An 18,996-nucleotide genomic window follows, 5' to 3' on the forward strand; every position below is an offset into this window, starting at 1 on the left:
ACAGGCAGTGGTGGGGGATCAGGAATTGGGCAGTTGAGGAAAGATGAAGGTAAGAGAATTGTTTAAAAAATATTTCTTCATATATATTTTTTATTTTTAAAAACACTGTGAGGGCTTCCCTGGTGGCGCAGTGGTTGAGAGTCCGCCTGCCGATGCAGGGGAGGCGGGTTCGTGCCCCGGTCCGGGAAGATCCCACATGCCGCGGAGCAGCTGGGCCCGTGAGCCATAGCCGCTGAGCCTGCGCGTCCGGAGCCTGTGCTCCGCAACGGGAGAGGCCACAACAGTGAGAGGCCCGCGTACCGCCATAAAAAAAACAAAAAGCACTGTGAATGTTTTACCTCTTTGAAATATATTTTTATATCTATAGGCAGGGAGGAAAATGCAGAAGAGGAGGAGGCTGGGGCAATATTCCAGGCGAGAAATCATGGCGGTTGGAGTAGGTTAGGGGCCAAGAAGGTGTTTTGAAGTGGTTGGTTCTGAATATACTTTTCAGGTCAGGTGAACAGGATCTCCTGATAGATTAGCTGTGAGGTGTGAAAGAGAGAAAGTAGAGACGACGCCAAGATTTTTGGCTTGAGCAGCTAGGATGTAACGATGAGGTGGTGGGGGCATGAGTGTAGAAATAAAGAGTCAGGGCTTCCCTGGTGGCGCAGTGGTTGAGAGTCCGCCTGCCGATGCAGGGGACGCGGGTTCGTGCCCCGGTCCAGGAAGATCCCACATGCCGCGGAGCAGCTGGGCCCGTGAGCCATGGCCACTGAGCCTGCGCGTCCGGAGCCTGCGCGTCCGGAGCCTGTGCTCCGCAACGGGAGAGGCCACAACAGTGAGAGGCCCACATACGGCAAAAAAAAAAAATAAAGAGTCAAGGGTTCGCTTGTTATTATCACCTTCTGAGCTTTGGCCAATCTCTGCTGGTCACCAGTAGCATCCACCTGGAATTTAATAACAATATCCCTCCCCACACTGCATTTTTTTTAGAGTTGCCACCTGGATTGATGATGATTCTTCCTTATATGCAACAGAAACTGACTCTGTGATTTAAGCTGCAAAGGAATTTCTTGGGTAGATCCTGAGGGCTCACAGAATCACCAGCCTTGGAAGATTGAAAGGGAACAAAGTGGCAGCTCAGGGCAGCAGCTAAGATCCCAGCTTAAATCATCCCCCTGAAACCAACCAGAGGCTCTGGCTTTTGCTGCCAACGCTGGTAATGCCACGCTCCTGTCCCTTCTGCTACCTCCTCTTCCTGACCCCTTCTGTGGGTGGCCAACTCTCAATTCTAAATCCTGTGCATCTGCAGAGTGGAATCAAGGTCACATGCTCACCCTCTAGCTGCAAGAGAAGCTGGGAGAGAAGGCCTGGTGTTTTCTTGCACCAGGAGTCTATACGTAGGGGGTTTGGAATACTGTACGCGCCATCTGCAAATAAATATCGAGTTCAGCTTCACTCATGGTGGGTATGATGGCCTTTTCTTCTTGGTAAGGAGATAAATGTGTCTTTTAAAATAAATTATTTAAAGGAATTTTTAAAATACATTTTCAAATTTAATTTTTATTTTTTATTGGAGTATAGTTGATGTACAATGTTGTGTTAGTTTCAGGTGTATAACAAAGTGATTCAGTTATGCATATACATGTAACCATTCCTTTTCAGATACTTTTCCCATATAGGTTATTACAGAATATTGAGTAGAGTTCTAAAGGATTTTTTTTTAAAAAAACAAGAGAATGCTGGACATAAAATTCAGGACAGTGGAGACCTTTGGGGTGAGGCAGACAGTGAATATCGATAATGTTCTAATGGGAGAGTCTGATGGTGGGCTAGTGTGTATGCATTTTGCTCCTCTGCTCTGTCAAGTGCATATGTTACATCAGTCAGCACCTTGGATGGAAAGAGACAGCACACTCACAGTGGGTAATTTGGGAAGTGATGAAGACAGGAACAATGGTTAAGGGAAGGGTTGGGGGTAAGGAGACGTGCCGCCCTGCTGGCAACTGTGGGGTCCCATCACCATCTTTAGTTGAAAGGGGCAAAAGGAGGGAGTGGTTCTCAGAAACTAGAGCTGGGGCTGAGATAGAGGGATGCTGCGAATCCACACTGACCTGCATGGAAGGAGCGTGAGGGACAAACGCCGTGGCCTTTCCCCTCCCACTGGCAGAACCCAACGGAACCCGAAGCCAAAGGTGGAGGAAATTGATTGATGTAATCCTGGGGTGAGCCTCCTGGGTAAAGACCTCTTGCACGTGTGCATTTCATCTATTCTTTTAAAAAATTAATTTAATTTAAAAATTGACACAGGGAACTCTACTCAATACTCTGTAATGACCTATATGGGAAAAGAATCTAGAAAAAAGTGGATATATGTATATGTATAACTGAATCACTTTGCTGTACACCTGAAACTAACACAACGTTGTAAATCAACTATACTCCAAAAATTTAATTAAAAAATCAATATTCAGGTCATGTGAAATAAAATGACTGGGATAGACTCCAAAAAAATAAAAAATAAAAATTGAGATATCATTTATATACCATAAAATTTGCCCGGTTTAAACGCACAATTCAGTGGTTTTTGGTGGATTCATAAACTTGTGCTACCATCACCACTATCTACTTTCATATATTCTTTTTCAGGTATTACAACATTGCTTCAAAAGTCCAGTATGGGATAGGGGAAGGGAGGAGTTGATTTGAAAAATTATTAAATAGCCCCCATTATCTCTGCAATGACTCAAAGAGACCTCTTCTGAGGGTCCTGGACTCAGTTTCTCTTTTCTTAGAAAAGATCACGAGAGATCCCTAAAGACCAGCATAGACTGAGCTGGACAGCCCCAGACTTGATTCCTGCCCCTTCCCCTCTGCCCCTGGCAAATGGGGATGTTGAGTGGCTTCATCTCATAAAACTGCAGAGCAAACATTAATTAAAAAACTTTGCCCAGAGCTTGGCATTCCAAGGTTTGAACACAAACCACAACAAAAACTGCAAGTGAAATGAAACAGTCCAGAGGACTTTCGTTTCAGCACTGTTATTGCTAACCCTGCTTGGTAGAAGATGACATCAGGGGAGTCACCTGCCTGGGGCCACCCACTGAATGAGAGAAAGAGCCAGCATTTATGCCCAGAGTCCATTCACTTCCGAATTCTCAAGAGGAGGGCCAAGAAATTTAGGGACACCGTCTCAGGGGTTCAGATGAGACCCCTATTGATTTAAATTTTTAAAAATTGGGCTAAAATACACATAACACAAAATTTACCATCTTCACCATTTTTAGGTGTACAGTTCATTAGTGACAAGTACCTTCACATTGTTGTGTAACTGTCACCACCATCCATCTCCAAGAACTCTTTATCTTGCAAAATTGAAACTCTGTCCCCATTAAACACTAACTCCCTGTTCCTCCCTCCCCCAGCCCCTGACACCCACCATTCTACTTTGCCTCTATGAATTTGACTCCTCTAGGGACATCATATAAGTGGAATCATACAGTATTTGTCCGTTTTGTGTCTGGCTTCTTTCACTCAGCACAATGTCCTCAAAGTTCATCCATGTTGTAGCATGTGTCAGAATCTCCTTCCTTTTTTGTTTTTTTTTTTGCGGTACGCGGGCCTCTCACTGTTCTGGCCTCTCCCGTTGCGGAGCACAGGCTCCGGACGCGCAGGCTCAGCGGCCATGGCTCACGGGCCCAGCCGCTCCGCGGCATGTGGGATCTTCACGGACCCGGGCACGAACCCGTGTCCCCTGCATCGGCAGGCGGACTCTCAACCACTGCGCCATCAGGGAAGCCCGGAAACTCCTTCCTTTTTAAGGCTGAATAAATATTCCATTGTATGGGTGGATCACATTTTGTTTATCCAGTAACCCGTTGATGGACATTTGGGTTGCTTCCACCTTTTGCCTATTGTGGACAAGGCTGCTCTGAACATGGGTATACAAATATCTCTTCAAGACCCTGTTTTCAATTCTTTCAGGTAATATCCAGGAATGGAATTGCTGAGTCATATGATAAATCTATTTCACTGTTTGAGGAACTGCCGTACTGTTTTCCATAGTGGCGGTACCATTTTATATTCTCACCAACAGTGCACAGGGTTCCAATTTCTCTACATTCTTGTGAACACTTGTTATTTTCTGGGCAATTTTTATTTTTGTTGTAGCCATGCTAATAGGTGTGAGATAGACCCTATTGCTTTTTAATTTTTTATTTAGATGTAAGAAATTGAACTTTATTAAATACAGTGATTGCTAGTGGTTACAAATATATATTTTGTGAAGACATATACATACATTGCTGGTGTATGCACAAACACATTTTACTGATGGAGTATGTGACCAGAAAAGTCTGGAGACCCCTTAGTGAAACCAGCTTTGGCTGTGTGTATAGGCGGGGAGGAGGGATGGTGATGTTTGGATCATCCCAGAATCCACAGACCGAAGATAGCAAAGTCCAGAGGTTGACTGAGGCAGTCTATCTCATCCTTCAAGGTCCAGCAAAAATGCCCCCTCCTCCAGGAAGCCTCCCTTGCCTTCCCAGACACAACTCCAGCTCTCTGATCTGGGCTCCTCAGCCCAGGGTTCCAGAGTCCCAGGGTCCCCTCTCTCTGCCACAGCCCTGACCGCAGAGGGGTCTGTGTCTAGAGGCTGAGGGCTCTCTGGGGTCCCAGCAATGCCCAGGCACAGAATGGGTCAAGCAGAGTTTGCTGAATGAATGAATGAATGAGTGGATAGTCTGTATGGCCTGAGATGGATGTGAACCGAAGAGGCTTGGCTGTTCAGGGGTGAGGAGGGTTGGGTGAGGCTCTGCTCACCGGGGCCACACTGGGGTACGGAAGCAGCTGCAGGCGAGACATCGAAGGCCAAGGTTGAGGAGGCGTGGCCAGCGGAAGAGCAGGCGATGGGAGGTTTGCACATACAGGCTGCCGGAGGGGTCCATGGCTTTGAGGGCGGTCAGCGGAGTGTAGCGGGCGTTGGTCTGTCTGCGCAAGGGTGGTCTGGCTGAGCCGATGACCTTGACAATTACCTGCGGGGTAGAGCCCTGAGCTTTGGGACCCAAGGAGAGGGGGTTTCTGTAGGGAGGGCCCCCCTCACATACCTGAGCCATGTCCTGGGGCTCTGGGCCCCCCACTCACCTTGGCCACATCCTGTGGGCTCTGTCCCACAGAGTGAAAGAGCTCCTTGGAGGCCGGGAGGTACAAATCCCGAAAGTAGCTCAGGGTGTCAGCGTCAGTGCCTGGGAACTCGGCTGTGGAAACCTGCTCCAGGAGCTTCCCTTCAAATTCGGTGGCCACCGGGCCCGGCTCCACCAGGGAGATGCTGGGAACAGGGGTAGGGGGAAAAGGTCTTGAGCCCCAACACACTCGCTGCCCCATTTTACCCATTACTGCCCATCTCTCCTCTTCACCCCCCTGCTTCTCCCATCATTGTTTCATGCCTCCTTGCTCCCCCAGCTCCTCGCTACTCCCCTTCCCTTGTCTGTCCCATCACTGCCGTCATTCCCCTGTCACTGTCCAAGTGCCCGCCTCACAAGATGTTGAACTGAAGCAGCTGGACAGCCAGACTCTCGAAGAATCCCTCCATGGCGAACTTGGAGGCCGCATAGACTTCATTGAACACGACACCTGAGAGGATTACAGGAAGGTGGGCTCTTTGGGGGTCTGGGTGATGGGCTTTGTGGGTCCAGAGGGATGGGGTCTTGGGAGACAGAGCAAAGAGGATTTCGGGATCACAGCATATCTGGGGCCAACCTGATGGGTGTATGTGATGGGAGCATATGGGGTCAGGATGAGGTTGTCTTGGGGTGCCAGGTCCCATCTCTTCCTGGCAGTGTTCCATCCACCCTCAGCCCAGGGAACTCTCCTATTTCCCTCTATCCTCTAAACCCTTGGGCCACTTGGGCATAGGATGCCCAGGGTCCCCAAGGGCAAGCACCATTCACCAGGATCTTTACTGGTCCCTGTTGAGCAGTGAATGTGTCCCCCTCCCTTCCAAGATCAGGAGATCCAGCTGGAAGAGAGGCTGAAGGGATGGGGCTGAGTGAATGCAGCTTTTCCCTGATAGGGTAACAAGTAGGGTGGATTCCTTAGGGGACTGCTGGGGAGGGGGGCAGATCCGAGGAAATTTCCAGGGAAAGGAAGGGAGTCTAGAGAGGTTCAAGGAGAAAGGATGGCAAGTAGATGGCCTCCATAGTAGGCCCATAGCAGACATCATTAGTCGATCACTGCTCTCTTTCCTGCAGAACCGCAGAGTCCCAAATCCAGACATCTCTGGAGCCTGGTGGGAGGTGTTTGGCAAGAAGGAGCCTCAGGAGGAGTGCTGATGGTTCCTCTGAGTTTTGTGGGATGGTTGGAAGAAATTTTTGGAGGTTTCCAGAAGTGGGGTTGAAAATGGATGTGGATGGCCTTTGGCAGCATCTATACCACCCCTGTCTACTCCTGTACCATGGTAGACATAGTTAATCTATCCCAGAACTTTTTTTTTTTTTTTTTTTTGCGGTATGTGGGCCTCTCACTGTTGCAGCCTCTCCCGTTGCGGAGCACAGGCTCCGGACACGCAGGCTCAGCGGCCATGGCTCACGGGCCCAGCTGCTCCGCGGCATGTGGGATCTTCACGGACCCGGGCACGAACCCGTGTCCCCTGCATCGGCAGGCGGACTCTCAACCACTGCACCACCAGGGAAGCCCCTATCCCAGAACTTTTTCCTTCTGAGCTGCAGAATGCTTCTCAATGCAGGCATATTTATGGAATATGAGCTAAAACCTAGTTGCCATCCTTCCAGCCGGGGGAGGGTCAGACGCTGGGAGGATTCCCAGGGGTGCATCCCCAGGGCTCACCTTGCAGCCCCATGACACTGCTGACCACCACGATGTGGCCCTGTCGTCTCCTCTTCATGCCAGGAAGTACAGCTTTGACCAGACGGACGGCCCCGAAAAAGTTGGTATCAAAGACGTTCTGCATGGCAGCTAGGCTGAGCCCCTCCAAGGGCCCCACCAGGCCCACTCCAGCATTATTCACTAAGGGGGTAGGGCTGAGGGTTATTTTGAAGTCCCCCAACCCTTCTAGTGTCACTCCCCCAGGGACACTCCCTAAATTATCCCACCCCTCCCCCACTCCAATTTCAGGGCTAGTCCAAGGTATCTTGGGCGGACAAATGTGTAGCATTGATAATCTTTAAATATAGTACAGCATTTGTTATAGGGAACTCTGAGCCCTGGGTGGGGAAGAGGGCTGCTGGGGACAGCCTCTACTTTAATGCATGAGCAATTCAGCTCTGACCCCAAATTGCATCAAAACAGCCACACCCTCCTTAGAAGACCGTTTAGGGACCATGAGTTGCTTCTTCATCATGCTCCTTTCCCACAATGACTCATCCAATTAGTTTTCCCAACCACATATGGTTTTCCCCATATGTGAGAATTTCTATTTGATAAAATCCACCCTATCCCCAGGTCTCAGTATATTTCCTATATCTCTAATAAACTGAATGGTATCCTGGGCTCTTAGCCAACTGATCTACCCCTTCTCTCCAGGGTCAGAGGTTATTAGGGAAACAAGAGAGTTAGTGCCCAGACACTGGAAAGAACTTGCTGTGATGAGGATCTATGCTTAGGCCAGGGAGGGGGCGAGTGACCCCAGGGGATGCTCAGACTCACCCAACACGTCCACTTCTCCTCCCTGGATGCAGCTGAGACACTGGGCCACTGACTCATCACTGCACACATCCAGCTGGGCCACGGTGAGGGTCTGACCCAGAGCCTCCCCAGCAGCTGCCTCCAGTGTCCCCTTCTTTCCCAGGTCCCTCATGGTGGCCACCACTGGGGACAGAGAACAGAGTTGGAGCAGGCACTAGGTTCCTTTACCCTGTGTGTGGACTTACATGTTCCTGTGATATTTTGCATGAGTAGTCACAGAGGAATGGAGACCCACAGATTTATACACCTACATTTGCCATACAACCACAAATGCATACTTGTGCACAGATATTTGTATACACTTCCATCCATCCATCCACTCATCTAACAAACATTTATTGAGCATCTACTACACCCTATGCACTATTCTAGGTGCTGAGGCTATTGCATGAAATAAGATAAAGTCCCTGCCTTCACAGAATTCAAAACCAGTAGGTAAGACAATAAAATAAATACAGAACAGATGGCTTGAGAAAAGAAATGCATGCACACCTGAAGTCAACATAGGTGCAAATATGCACATGCAAGTATGGATAGCCCCATTTACATCATCAACGTAGGTTCCAATTTATTGAACACCTACTATATGCCAGATAATATGCTAAACACATTTATAAACACGAACTCTAATCCTTACAAGAATCCTATGATCAGGTCACTGACTTATTTTCCAAAGATGGCCTCAACATCTTTTATCACACATGCTGTTCTAGAACCTAGCTGCTCACCCATCAGCCCATGAAATCTGATTCCTCTCCCCTTGAATCTTGTGGCTAGCTGGGAATCAATGGACGATGGGAAAGGTAACCCTGTGTGGCTTTTGAGATTAGGATGGAAAAGATGTTGCAGTTTCTGCTTTGCTTGCTGGAATACTCACTCTTGTAGGCTTCAGCCACCCTATAGCAGCCCAGCTGTCCTGAGGCCACCATGCTGGGAAGAAGCCCAAGCTTAGCCCAGATAGAAAGACCACATGTTCCAGTCTCCTCTGTGAGCCTTTGACCCTGAGCCCAAAGCGCCCAGCTGAGCCCTTCCAAATTCATGACCCTTGTAAACCACGAGACATAGACAATTGCAGCTGTTTCACGCCATACATTTTGGCGTACAGCTGTGTACGCCATACACCCCATGCATTTTGGGGTGACTTGCTTCTAGCGATAGTAATCAGAACACGTAGGCAATATTATTATCCCCATTAACACACTGAGGCTCAACACGGTGAGGTTTCTTGCCTGCTCCAACCCCTAGCAGGTGTGAGAACTGAGATTTCAACCTGGGTTCGTCTGAGTGCTGAGCTCATGCACCTGTACACATGTTTGCACCCGCCCCCCCCCAACGCCTGCACCCACAATCACACACACATTTGCATGTTGTCTGTGAGCCCATGTAATTCGCAGGTGCTGCACACATGAGTGGGACCCCGTGCCTCTACGTACGGTGACAAGCATGGGCCCGGGGGCTGGGCTACCTGAGTTCAGATCCAGACTCTGCCAAGTTCCAGCTTGGGCAAGGACCATTGGCCATCGGTGCCTCTGTTTCTTCATTTCTAAGATGGGGCAAATGATAGTGCCCACCTTATCGGGGTGATGTGGGGATTAAATGACTTTCTAATATGCAAAACACTTAGATGGAAGCCTGGCACATTGCAAACAGTCAATAAACATCATCCTTCAGCAGTGTTAGACACTCATCTGCCAGCCCACAGGGGCACACGCTGCAGAATTCCCTCTCTGCACACTAGCACCCGGACTGTCACACCCGAAGCTGTGCACGTCTCTAAGACAGAGGGTAGAGGGCTGGGAGAAGCAACTCTGCCAACTGGGGCAATGCCCTCCTCTTAAGTAATGACCCTTTGCTTACTTCGACTCCAGTGTGCACTGGGTCAAAGGTTCCCATGGGTGGGGTGAAGATTGGGGCTATTGATCCCAGAGTGGCAGGGGGCCGAGTCTCTAGACCTAGAGCCCCCTCCTCCTTAAACCCTCAAGGTCAGGGTCACTTAAGAGGCTTATCTTGGAGCGTTAATCTGAGAATGAGTGGGGGTGGGGACTCTTAGGGAATGACTAAGTGAAACCTCAGAAAAGCCCTCTCCAGCCAGCCCTTCTAAAAAATAAATATCACCCACACCCACCCCACTGGCTTTATTTTGCTTCTGACCACTTATCTGCACTAGCCACCTAATACGATTTAAAAATCTGTTTATTGTTTGTCCTCCCTCACCTCCCCCACTACATCACTACCTAGAACAGAGAATTTTGTCTATTCTGTTCGCAGCTGTGTTTCTAGCACCTAGAATCTGGCACCCAATGGGTGCATTAGAAATATTCTTTGGATGAGGGGATGATTCACAAGCGGAGGTGGGAAGGGGGCCTCCGTGTGTCCTGGGTCCTCCCCAAGCCCCCAAATGCAGTCGAAGTCATGGACTAGTGGAACTAGTGCTGGGAGAGCTAAGGGTCTTGGGAAGCCATGCCCACTCCTGTCCTTCCCAGCCTCACCCTGGTCCCCTTACCCTGGTAGCGCTGCCTGGGGTCACGAGCCAGCTGCACTGCGAGCTCCAGGCCAATTCCCGAGGAGCATCCCGAGATCAGTACAGTCCGGGGTGCGTCGGCCATGTTGATCCCTTTCTGGACGCGTGACCTCTGCTGGCCGGCACCTGACTCCCGCCACCCATCCTCTGCTCATCTGTCCCCTCCTAAGCACACCCCACCTGCAGGACGAATGGGCCCTGGGAGCCCTCAATTATGAACTGACTTTGGGCAGGCAGCTGGGGGGAATCCCTTCACTTCAATACAGTGCCTTCCTTTTATCTGTCAAAAATGTCCTCTCGCTGCTACACTCAAAACTGGGGGCTTTTGTTACGATGATAAATTATCCAGGGCTGGGGGGAGTTTCAGGCAGTGTGGGGAATAAGTGGAGGTGTTCTCTTGCTGTCTCTACTCTGGGCAAAGAATCTGTGATTGGAGAGAGGTGACGGAGAGTGTGTTCCCAGAAGGGTCCGTTCAAAGAGAATGGGCAGAAATGTCAGAAGGTGCGATAGACTATAGGAAGAACTTCCCAACAGACCAAGGCAGGGCACGAACTTTATGAGCGTTTTAGCCAGAAAAGTCTTAGTCTCTGATGTCCCTGGAGAGAAAGGAGGAGCAGCTTGGGGAGATTCCCTCTCCTCCCCCTTCTCAGGGCCCCCCTCCCCCTCAGGCCAGATGGGGCCCCACCCCCTCCTCCCTAAGGACACAGAGTCTCTTTGTCTGAGGAGCCAGAGGCTGGGAGGGAGACACTGCCGGCTTCTCCCTCTTGGCCTCGGGGCGGGGGAAGTGGGCAGTTCAGGGCCCGGGATATGCCCCTTGGGTTCCTCCCTGCGGAAGCTCCTTCAGATCCAGCATGTCTGTGCTTGTTCAATTGCACAGACAGCTCCACCTGACCTGACCCGCTGGGGCCTCCTCACATGGGGGCGGGGGTGTCCCAGTGGGGTGAGGGGGGGTTCCGCCTCACCCCAGGAATGGCAGGGGTCCACCCCTCCCTGTGGCAGTGCCCTGCTTAAGGTAGGGCCATACTCCCTGATTTAATGGGCCATGTGTGAGAATGGAGCTGGGGCCTCCATCTGGGGCCTGAGTCAGGGAGAAGAGGGCTAGGGATGGAGATGGGAGCCTTTATTTTAAGATTAAGAGTTTGGGGGAAAGAAAGAACTGTGAGAACTGTGTCTTGGAATCTGTGGTGAGGGTTTGGGGGTGGGGCTAGGGACCCCATTTTGGAATCTGGGGTGGAGTTTGAGGCGGGGTGAAGATCCCTTATTTAGGGACCTGCAGGGAAAGTATGGAGTGAGGTCGGTACCTCTTACTGTGGGACCAGGCAGGTGGGTGAGAATTTGGCATCAGAATTTGGGGGCCTGGCTGAGACAGAAAGGATCTGGTATAAAGCTGTACCCCTAATTCCAGGGCCTGGATGGAAGCTGAAGGTTAGGAGGCCTGTTAGGAGAAAAGGGTTTGGGCTAAGGCTGGGACCCCGGATTCTAAGGGTGGGTGGGAGTGACCCTCCTCCGACCCTGTGGGGTGAGGCAAGAAGGGCCCAGCTCCCGGCCCACGGCTCCACCCCTAGCTGGGCAATCAGAGCTCAGCACAAACTTTCCCAATTCCACCCACCAGCTGTCAGCTACCCCTCCCCCCCTTTCCGCGAGCTCCGCCTGGCCCGGAGCTGGAGCGCAGGGCGAGGCCAGGGCGGGGTCTCGGGCAGTCTCCTGTGGATCCCGAGTGGAGCCGGCCGCCGCGAGAGTGCCCTGAGCCCGTGGAGTCGCCGCGCCCCGCAGCCGCCCAGGCTGGTCCCCCGCCTTGAGTGTGGGTCCCGTGGGAATGGGGAGTCGCTGGGCCCTGGGCCAGCCGCGGGCCGGCCTCTGCCTGCTCCTGGTGTCTCTGCAGCTTCTCCCCCGGACGCAGGCCGGTGAGCCGGGAGGGAGAAAATAGGACCCGGAGTGCAGGATCCATCGAGGCCCCCAAAGACGGCGTGGAGTCGGGAGTCGGGGGCGTGCATGGGGGTCGTGCACGTTGCGCGTGGCTACGGTGTGGTGTTGGGGGGCGAGTGTCTGACTCTGGGCGGTTTGTGAGTGTGACAGCTTGGTGGGGGGGGTCGGGGAAACGTGTGACCCTGTTTCCTGGTGGGTGCGTGGCAATGAATGCAATTTATAGGTATACATGTGTGTAACAATATGCATGCGGCCATTTGGAGTGGAACTGTGTGTGCTGGGTGTGGGAGATGACGATGATTGTACACCTGGGTGATGGGATATGGCCTCTGGGCGAGTATGTGATTGAGTGGTGGGAAGGGGAGTGTGTGTCTGTGTGGGGAGCTGATTTTGAGAATAACCGTGTGTGTGTTATGCGTGTGATTGTGTGTCTCTGGGTGACCCTCTGAGGACTGTGGTTGTGGTTTGGGAAGCTAAATACTTGCCCATGAGGATGAGTCCCAGGGGGATGGGGGATGGTGAGCGGGGACTAGTAGGGAAGAGGGTTGATCTGGGATTCAGATTTCCCTTTGCGTCTCCCCAGATAGCTTCACCTTATTCCCCCTCTTTCCCCTCTGCCCCTAATTAGCGCGCACCCACCTCCTTTCCCCCCCATCTTTGCCCCTTTCCCCCCTCCCCGCACTCCCCTGAGCCGGGATCAGCACCATGGACAGGGCCTCGGGAGGGCCTTGGTGAGGGGCGAGGCGGGGCGGGGCGCGGGGCGGGGCGCGGGGCAGTGCACGGGCGGGGGCGGGGGGAGTGGAGGTTGCTCCCCCAAGCTGAGCGAGCCTCGGGTGTTTTTTCGGAGGAATTTCTCAGGGGCCCCCCCAGGGGTCCCGGGGGCCACCGGACGGGTGAGTCAGCGCTGACGCACGCCCAGCTGCACGAATTTGGCTGGACGCCGCGCCCCGCCCCCGAGGGTTCTGGGTCGGGGGCGCCCCGGGGTTCGGGAAAGTCGTGGTCCCTCAAGTGGTGATTGAGGGGGACTTCCCTGGTCTGAGATACCCCAGGTCAGGCCCTCCCCGTAATCCCTCCCTAAGGTGAACTCAGGACCCCAACACCCCCCCCCCCACTTTCTCACTTTCTCCTTTTCTCCGCAGTCCAGAGAGGTGTGTGTTTACGCGGATAATCCCAAAGTGGCCTATGCCCCACTCCCACGGTCACACATCCACACAGTCGTGCGATCTCAGGCGTGCACTCAGAATAGAAGGCCGCTGGGACACGAAGAACGTTAAACACCTGGGGCCCACGCCAAGGCAGCCCCATCCGCCACCCGCCCCACGGTCACAGCTTTTGTCACCCACCTACACTTTCAAACTCTCACGCACGCTTCCACTGGCATCCATACAACGTAGTCGATGTTCTCAACCAGTCACCCACTCGCTGACTTGGCCACGCTCTCACATATAACCACACTCCTCCATCTGGAGTCTGAGCTATTACTATCACAGACTCCCGTGCACCACCTGCAGGACCTCGAGCTCACTGCCAGGACCCCAGGACAAGTCAAAGGACTGCACCTAATCCCTCCATCAGAGGCCAAACACCCACAGACATCGACACGCCGCAAAGCACACGCTCAGCTAGTCCCTGGTCCGTACAGAGTCACACACGTGCTCGCACAGTCTCATGCATGTACACAATCGCGCATGTACCTATTTGCACAGACACTCACACCTAGGCTCTCCTACTCATCTGAGAGCGTCCCAGCCATGTCCCAGCCCGGTCCCTGCCTGCCTTCTTCCACATCCTAGGCCCCCACCTAGCCTCTCCCTGGGGTCCTGACCAGCACAGGGGAGAATCTGTGGGGGAAGGGCAAGCCAGTTACTTGACAGACTGCCGCCCCCTGGCCCTGCAGGCAGGACTCAATGCCTCTTGTGTGTCTCCGTGTCACAAAGCCAGCCATGGAAAGAAAGGGCAGTTGGTTTCTGAAAGGTCATTACAGAAGGAACACAGATTGAAGCAGGAGACATTTGGGTTAGATGCTGGGAAAGACTTTTAAAATGTTAACGAGCAGTTGGTCAAGGAGAGACCCCCTTCCCAGCGCATAGAAAGTGGAGTCTGGGTGAAAGGAGAGCCTGGGAGAGCCACACGGGGGGGAATCACGGACCTCAGCCCTCCCCTGGGCCCCCGCCTGGAGAGGGGGCAGCTGGGATGATCATTCCACGGGAGAATGACCCTTGTGGTCAGCAGAGCCTGGGAGCCCAGATTTTAGCCCCAGGGGGCTGTAACCCAAATACCTCTTAATAACAACCCAGCCACAAAACAGGCAATTAGAGATGAGGCCGGTGGAGGCAGCAGGGTTAGGGGAGAGAGAGAGAGAGAGAGATGGAGGGAGTAATCCACACACAGAGATATATAGAGGCACAGAGATAGAGGTATGCAGAGAGAAACAGATGTGAGACCGAGGGAAATACCAATAGGCAGAGACAGAGAGCTAGAGAGTGAGGGAGAGCTGGGAAGTAAGAGAGGGAGGGAGAGAGAAAGACTGATTCAGAGTTGGACACAGAAAGTGGGACAGAGAGAAGGCAGGGAGGGGGAGAGAAGAAAAAGAGAGCAGAACAAGGTTGGGGGCAAGAGAGAGCTGAGGTTGGAACAGGGCTCTGGAGAGTCTGAAGACTGAGGGGTCTGACCCAGGAGGAGCTGGGATGGGGGGGCCCTCATCCAAACCCCTGTCTCCCCCAAGTCTGGCCCCCTACCCTGGATCCCAATGGTGAGATCAGTAGAGCCGCCCCTGGGGTGAGGTCATGGCAGAATCCGGCTCCTGCCAAGAGGCTGGGTCAGGGGGTCAGTGGGACAGTCTGCTGTGGGGAGGGGAGATCAGGCAGGAGTTTGGGGCTCAGGGAGACCCCGCCCACCCTTGCCCAAGCCATGTGGTTCCACTTAGCACTGGCCAGGCTGCACCGGGTGGGGCTGGTAGGACAGCCTGGGTTAGGATCTCACTGGATCAGTCCCTTCCTTTGCTGGGATCAGAGGGAGAGGGTCAGAGGGAGGAGGTCAGGAGGTTATCAGAGAGAGGTGATCAGAGGATAAGGTCAGAGGGGGTGATAAAGTGGGGAGGTCCACAGGTCAGATGGAAGAAACTGGGATGGGAAGAGGGAAGAGGTCAGGTGGTAGTCAGAGGGAGGTGGTCAGGGACAGGTAGAGGAAGGTCAGAGGGGGTGGCCAGGAGAAATCAGCGGGGATCAGGGAAAGAATGGTCAGAGGGAGGAGGTCACGAGTGATGAAGGTCAAGGAGGAGGTCAGAGGGAGGAGGTCACGAGTGATGAAGGTCAAGGAGGAGGTCAGAGGGAGGAGGTCATGGGTGATGGTGGTTGAGGAGGAGGTCAGAGGGAGGAGGTCATGGGTGATGGTGGTCGAGGAGGAGGTCAGAGGGAGGGGAGCCCAGGGAAGAGGTGGGGAGAACACACTCAAGGAGCCCCTCCTCTCTAAGCGGGTTTCCCCTGGCAAGGGGGGCTTCAGGCCTGGGAAGCAGCCCCAGGGAGCTGGTGCGGGGGAGTGTGGAGAGGGGGACAGTTTGGCTCTGGGGCTCAGGCCAGGAAGCTGTGATTCATCCCAGAACTAGGTCAGCTTTTTTTTTTTCTCACCGAAAACCAAGGGAAAAAAACAGGAGTCAACAGGCTGATGAGGCTGGAACAGCTGTGGAGTGGTGAGGGGGGTATGCGTCCCAGGCCTGCTCCTTCCCCCTGACCCACAAACATAGCTGGGGGGGGGCTGAGTCCCCCAAACCCGAGCCACTCACGCAGAGTGCTGGGCTTGTTGTAACTGCCCCGCACCCTGGCTTCTTTCCGCAGCAGACCCTGTGGATGTGCTGAAGGCCCTGGGCGTGCGGGGGGGCCAGGCTGGGCTCCCCGAGGGTCCCGGCCTCTGCCCCCAGAGGGTCCCACAGGGCGACCGGGCATTCAGGGTGGGCAAGGCCAGCACGCTCAGTGTCCCCACGTGGGAGCTCTTTCAAGGTGAGTCAGGGTGAGAGGGGCTGTGGTTCATCGTGGGAGCATGGGTCACAGTCGGGCCATCTGAGCTGCCCCTTTTCCCTCTGCCCTCCCAGCCGAGCACTTTCCCGAGAGCTTCTCCGTGCTGATCACTCTGCGTGGCCGGCCAGCCAACCAGTCTGTCCTTCTATCCGTCTACAATGAGGCCGGTGTCCGGCAGCTGGGCCTGGCGTTGGGGCCGGCTCTGGACCTCCTAGGTGACTCCTTCAGCCCCCTCCCCCAGCAGGTCAACCTCACGGATGGCAGGTGAATATGGGGAAGGTGGGAGTCCCAGGAGAGGTGGGATGAGCGCGCGCCCACACTGAGACTGTCCCCTTGCAGGTGGCACCGTGTGGCGGTCAGTGTGGATGGTGGGATGGTGACCCTGGTGGCTGACTGTGCACCTCAGCCCCCCGTACTGAGCCAGGGACCTCGATTCATCAGCACGGCTGGACTTACTGTGCTGGGGACCCAGGACCTCGGGGAGGAGACTTTTGAGGTAGCGCTTCAGTGATGGGGGAAACTGAGGCAGGAAGCAGGAGGGAGATCGGTCCACAGCCTGAATCTGGAGAAGAGAATGGAGAAGGGAACTATCCAGCTTCAACTTAGCGCCAGGAAGCTGAGGAAGGGAGCGCCGGGCATCACGGTGCATCTTTGTGGCATGTGCCTACGAGACTGTAAAGCCGTGAACTGATCATTTGTGGTGGTGCCTACTTGGCTTGTGGTGGAAGGATAAGGTCGTGATGTGTGACGGCGCTGCTGGTTGTGATGGTGTGCGATGCCAGCAAGGCACGGAGTCGTGTGGCTCTGGGACAGATGTGTTTTCGATGTGGTGATTGTTATGCGTGTCATGACAGTCCAGGGACCTCATCCTCTTGCTTCCCTCCTTATCCCCAGTACCTTGAAGGGCACCTGGCACACAGTAGGTGTCACCATGTGCCGCGAGTGAAGGAACAATTGTGCCTCTGATGGGACAGAGGTTGTGGGGTGTGGCTTGTGGTTGTGGTTTGGTGTCACCCTGATAGAATCTTCCTCCTCTCAGTTTTTTGGGGCAGAGGGATTTCTGGGGCTGTGGTGGGGCTTCCTCCTCCCTATACTTAGCCTGCTTTGGGTGGAAAAACACCAGACCTTCATGCTTGGAATGGGGGTCGGAGTCAGCCTGCAGACCCCTTCCCAGACCCCCACTCTCTCCCCAGGGAGATATTCAGGAGCTGCTGATAAGCTCAGATCCTCAGGCTGCCTTCCGAGCCTGTGAGCAGCACCTTCCTGGCTGCGACGACCTGGATCCTGTAGCCACAGGGGTGAGTAAGGGGCTTGTCCTGAGGTCGCTGGCTGAGTCATCCCTGGCTCCAGGTCTCAGGAATGAATGAATTCTGAGCCCTATCCAGGGGGCTGAGTGACCCCTGCCCTTAAACTGTTCTTAGGCATGAATGACCTTGACTTCAGGTCACATAACTGACCCTTGGCCCCTCATCATATGATTTACCTTGACCCCAGGTCCCAGGGCTGAGTGAGCCCTGGCTTTAAAGGATAGGACCAGGGCTTCCCTGGTGGCGCAGTGGTTGAGAGTCCGCCTGCCGATGCAGGGGACACGGGTTCGTGCCCTGGTCCGGGAAGATCCCACATGCCGCGGAGCCATGGCCGCTGAGCCCGCGCGTCCGGAGCCTGTGCTCCGCGACGGGAGAGGCCACAACAGTGAGAGGCCCGCGTACCGCCAAAAATAAATAAATAAATAAAATTTAAAATATAAAATAAAATAAAAGATAGGACCAATGGACCATGTGCCAGCAAGACCCCAGGTGATCTGAGCGATGCGGCCCCCACTCAGGGAATCTGGACCCGACTGGAGTCCTCTTCCCAGGTACCCCAGGGGGAACCGGAAACCCCTCCCCGTCGGCGGAAGGGGAAGGGAAAAGGGAAGAAAAAAGGGCGAGGTCGTAAGGGGAAGGGCAGGAAGAAGAAGAACAAGGAAGTTTTGGCCCTGAGCCCACCTCCCGTCTCCCTGGAGAACCAGGTAAGGGGTCTGCGGTATCTCCCCTCTGTTCTTTGACCGCCCTGCTTCTGGCCTCTGATCCCCACCGATCCCTTGTGCCTCATGCAAGGTCTCTGCCTCTTGTCTCCAATAACTGACCTTTGACTTCTCTCAGCTGACCGATGGGGGGGGGGGTCTGGTCCTGTCTTAGGTGCTCTTTCATATCTCCCTCCCAACTCCCAATTCTGCAGGGGGACTAGAGAGAGGGAGCGCACCCCGTCGGGTACCTTATGATGAGGGGGCTCTTGATGAGGGCTACTGTTTAAGGGGAGCCACTAGCTGGGGTGAACGATGGGTTCGTTAGCTAGTGTGTCATTGTTTGGGGTTGACTGGTTGGGGTCATGGGGGAGGGTTATTCATTGGGGGTCGCTAGCTGGGGGGGACACTGATGGAGGTTGCTGGTTGGGGGGTCATTGTAGAGAGATACTGACTGAGGTTGATGTTCGGGGGTTCCCTAGCTGGAGGTCACTGTTAGAGGTCACTGACGGAGGCCGCTGTTGGTGTTATTGGGGTCTGTAGTTTAGGGTTAATGGTGTGGGGCTCATTGCCAAGGACCACTAGTCGGGCAAGTCCCCAGTGGGGGACCACTGATTAGAAGGCACTAGTGGAATCACCAGCTGGGGTCACTAGCTGGGGGAGTGCCTTTCAGGGGGTCATGGATGAGATGGTTAGTTTGGGAGTCCCTGATGGGTAATTAGTTGGGAAGTCATTGATGGGTCACTGGTTATAGGAATAACTGGTGGGAGGCCAATGATTTGGGTTATTCGTAGGTGTGTATGGGTCATTGGTTAGGTCCCTTAGTGGGGATCACTTGTCACGGGTCA

At 53.6% G+C, this 18,996-nt stretch overlaps 2 protein-coding genes across 6 annotated transcripts in view; one reads left to right on the plus strand and one right to left on the minus strand.

The window, feature by feature from the left end:
• Positions 1 to 4,247: 4,247 nt before the first annotated feature.
• On the minus strand, positions 4,248 to 10,289 carry RDH8 (retinol dehydrogenase 8). The gene is made up of 6 exons (XM_060146690.1): positions 10,187 to 10,289; positions 7,645 to 7,806; positions 6,826 to 7,005; positions 5,520 to 5,613; positions 5,125 to 5,308; positions 4,248 to 5,015 (listed from the first exon to the last, which is right to left on the minus strand). The coding sequence occupies exons 1-6, from the start codon at positions 10,287 to 10,289 to the stop codon at positions 4,800 to 4,802; spliced, it is 939 nt and encodes a 312-aa protein (XP_060002673.1). The 3' UTR covers positions 4,248 to 4,799.
• A 1,291-nt stretch (positions 10,290 to 11,580) lies between these two features.
• Positions 11,581 to 18,996, plus strand: part of COL5A3 (collagen type V alpha 3 chain) — a 38,821-nt gene continuing 31,405 nt past the window's right edge. The window contains exons 1-6 of one of the 5 annotated variants that reach the window (XM_060145248.1): positions 11,581 to 11,629; positions 15,967 to 16,125; positions 16,218 to 16,407; positions 16,483 to 16,639; positions 17,337 to 17,441; positions 18,002 to 18,154. In XM_060145248.1, coding sequence (XP_060001231.1) covers positions 11,617 to 11,629; positions 15,967 to 16,125; positions 16,218 to 16,407; positions 16,483 to 16,639; positions 17,337 to 17,441; positions 18,002 to 18,154 — 777 coding nt within the window. In that variant the 5' untranslated portion in view covers positions 11,581 to 11,616. Of the gene's footprint in view, positions 11,630 to 11,888; positions 12,109 to 12,181; positions 12,228 to 15,485; positions 15,828 to 15,963; positions 16,126 to 16,217; positions 16,408 to 16,482; positions 16,640 to 17,336; positions 17,442 to 18,001; positions 18,155 to 18,996 lie in introns of those variants that run through there. The other 4 variants (XM_060145244.1, XM_060145245.1, XM_060145247.1 and 1 more) reach the window with 4 other exon arrangements.

The sequence above is a fragment of the Lagenorhynchus albirostris genome, chromosome 3 (assembly GCF_949774975.1).
Source record: "Lagenorhynchus albirostris chromosome 3, mLagAlb1.1, whole genome shotgun sequence".
In the NCBI taxonomy this organism is placed as follows: Eukaryota; Metazoa; Chordata; class Mammalia; order Artiodactyla; family Delphinidae; genus Lagenorhynchus; species Lagenorhynchus albirostris.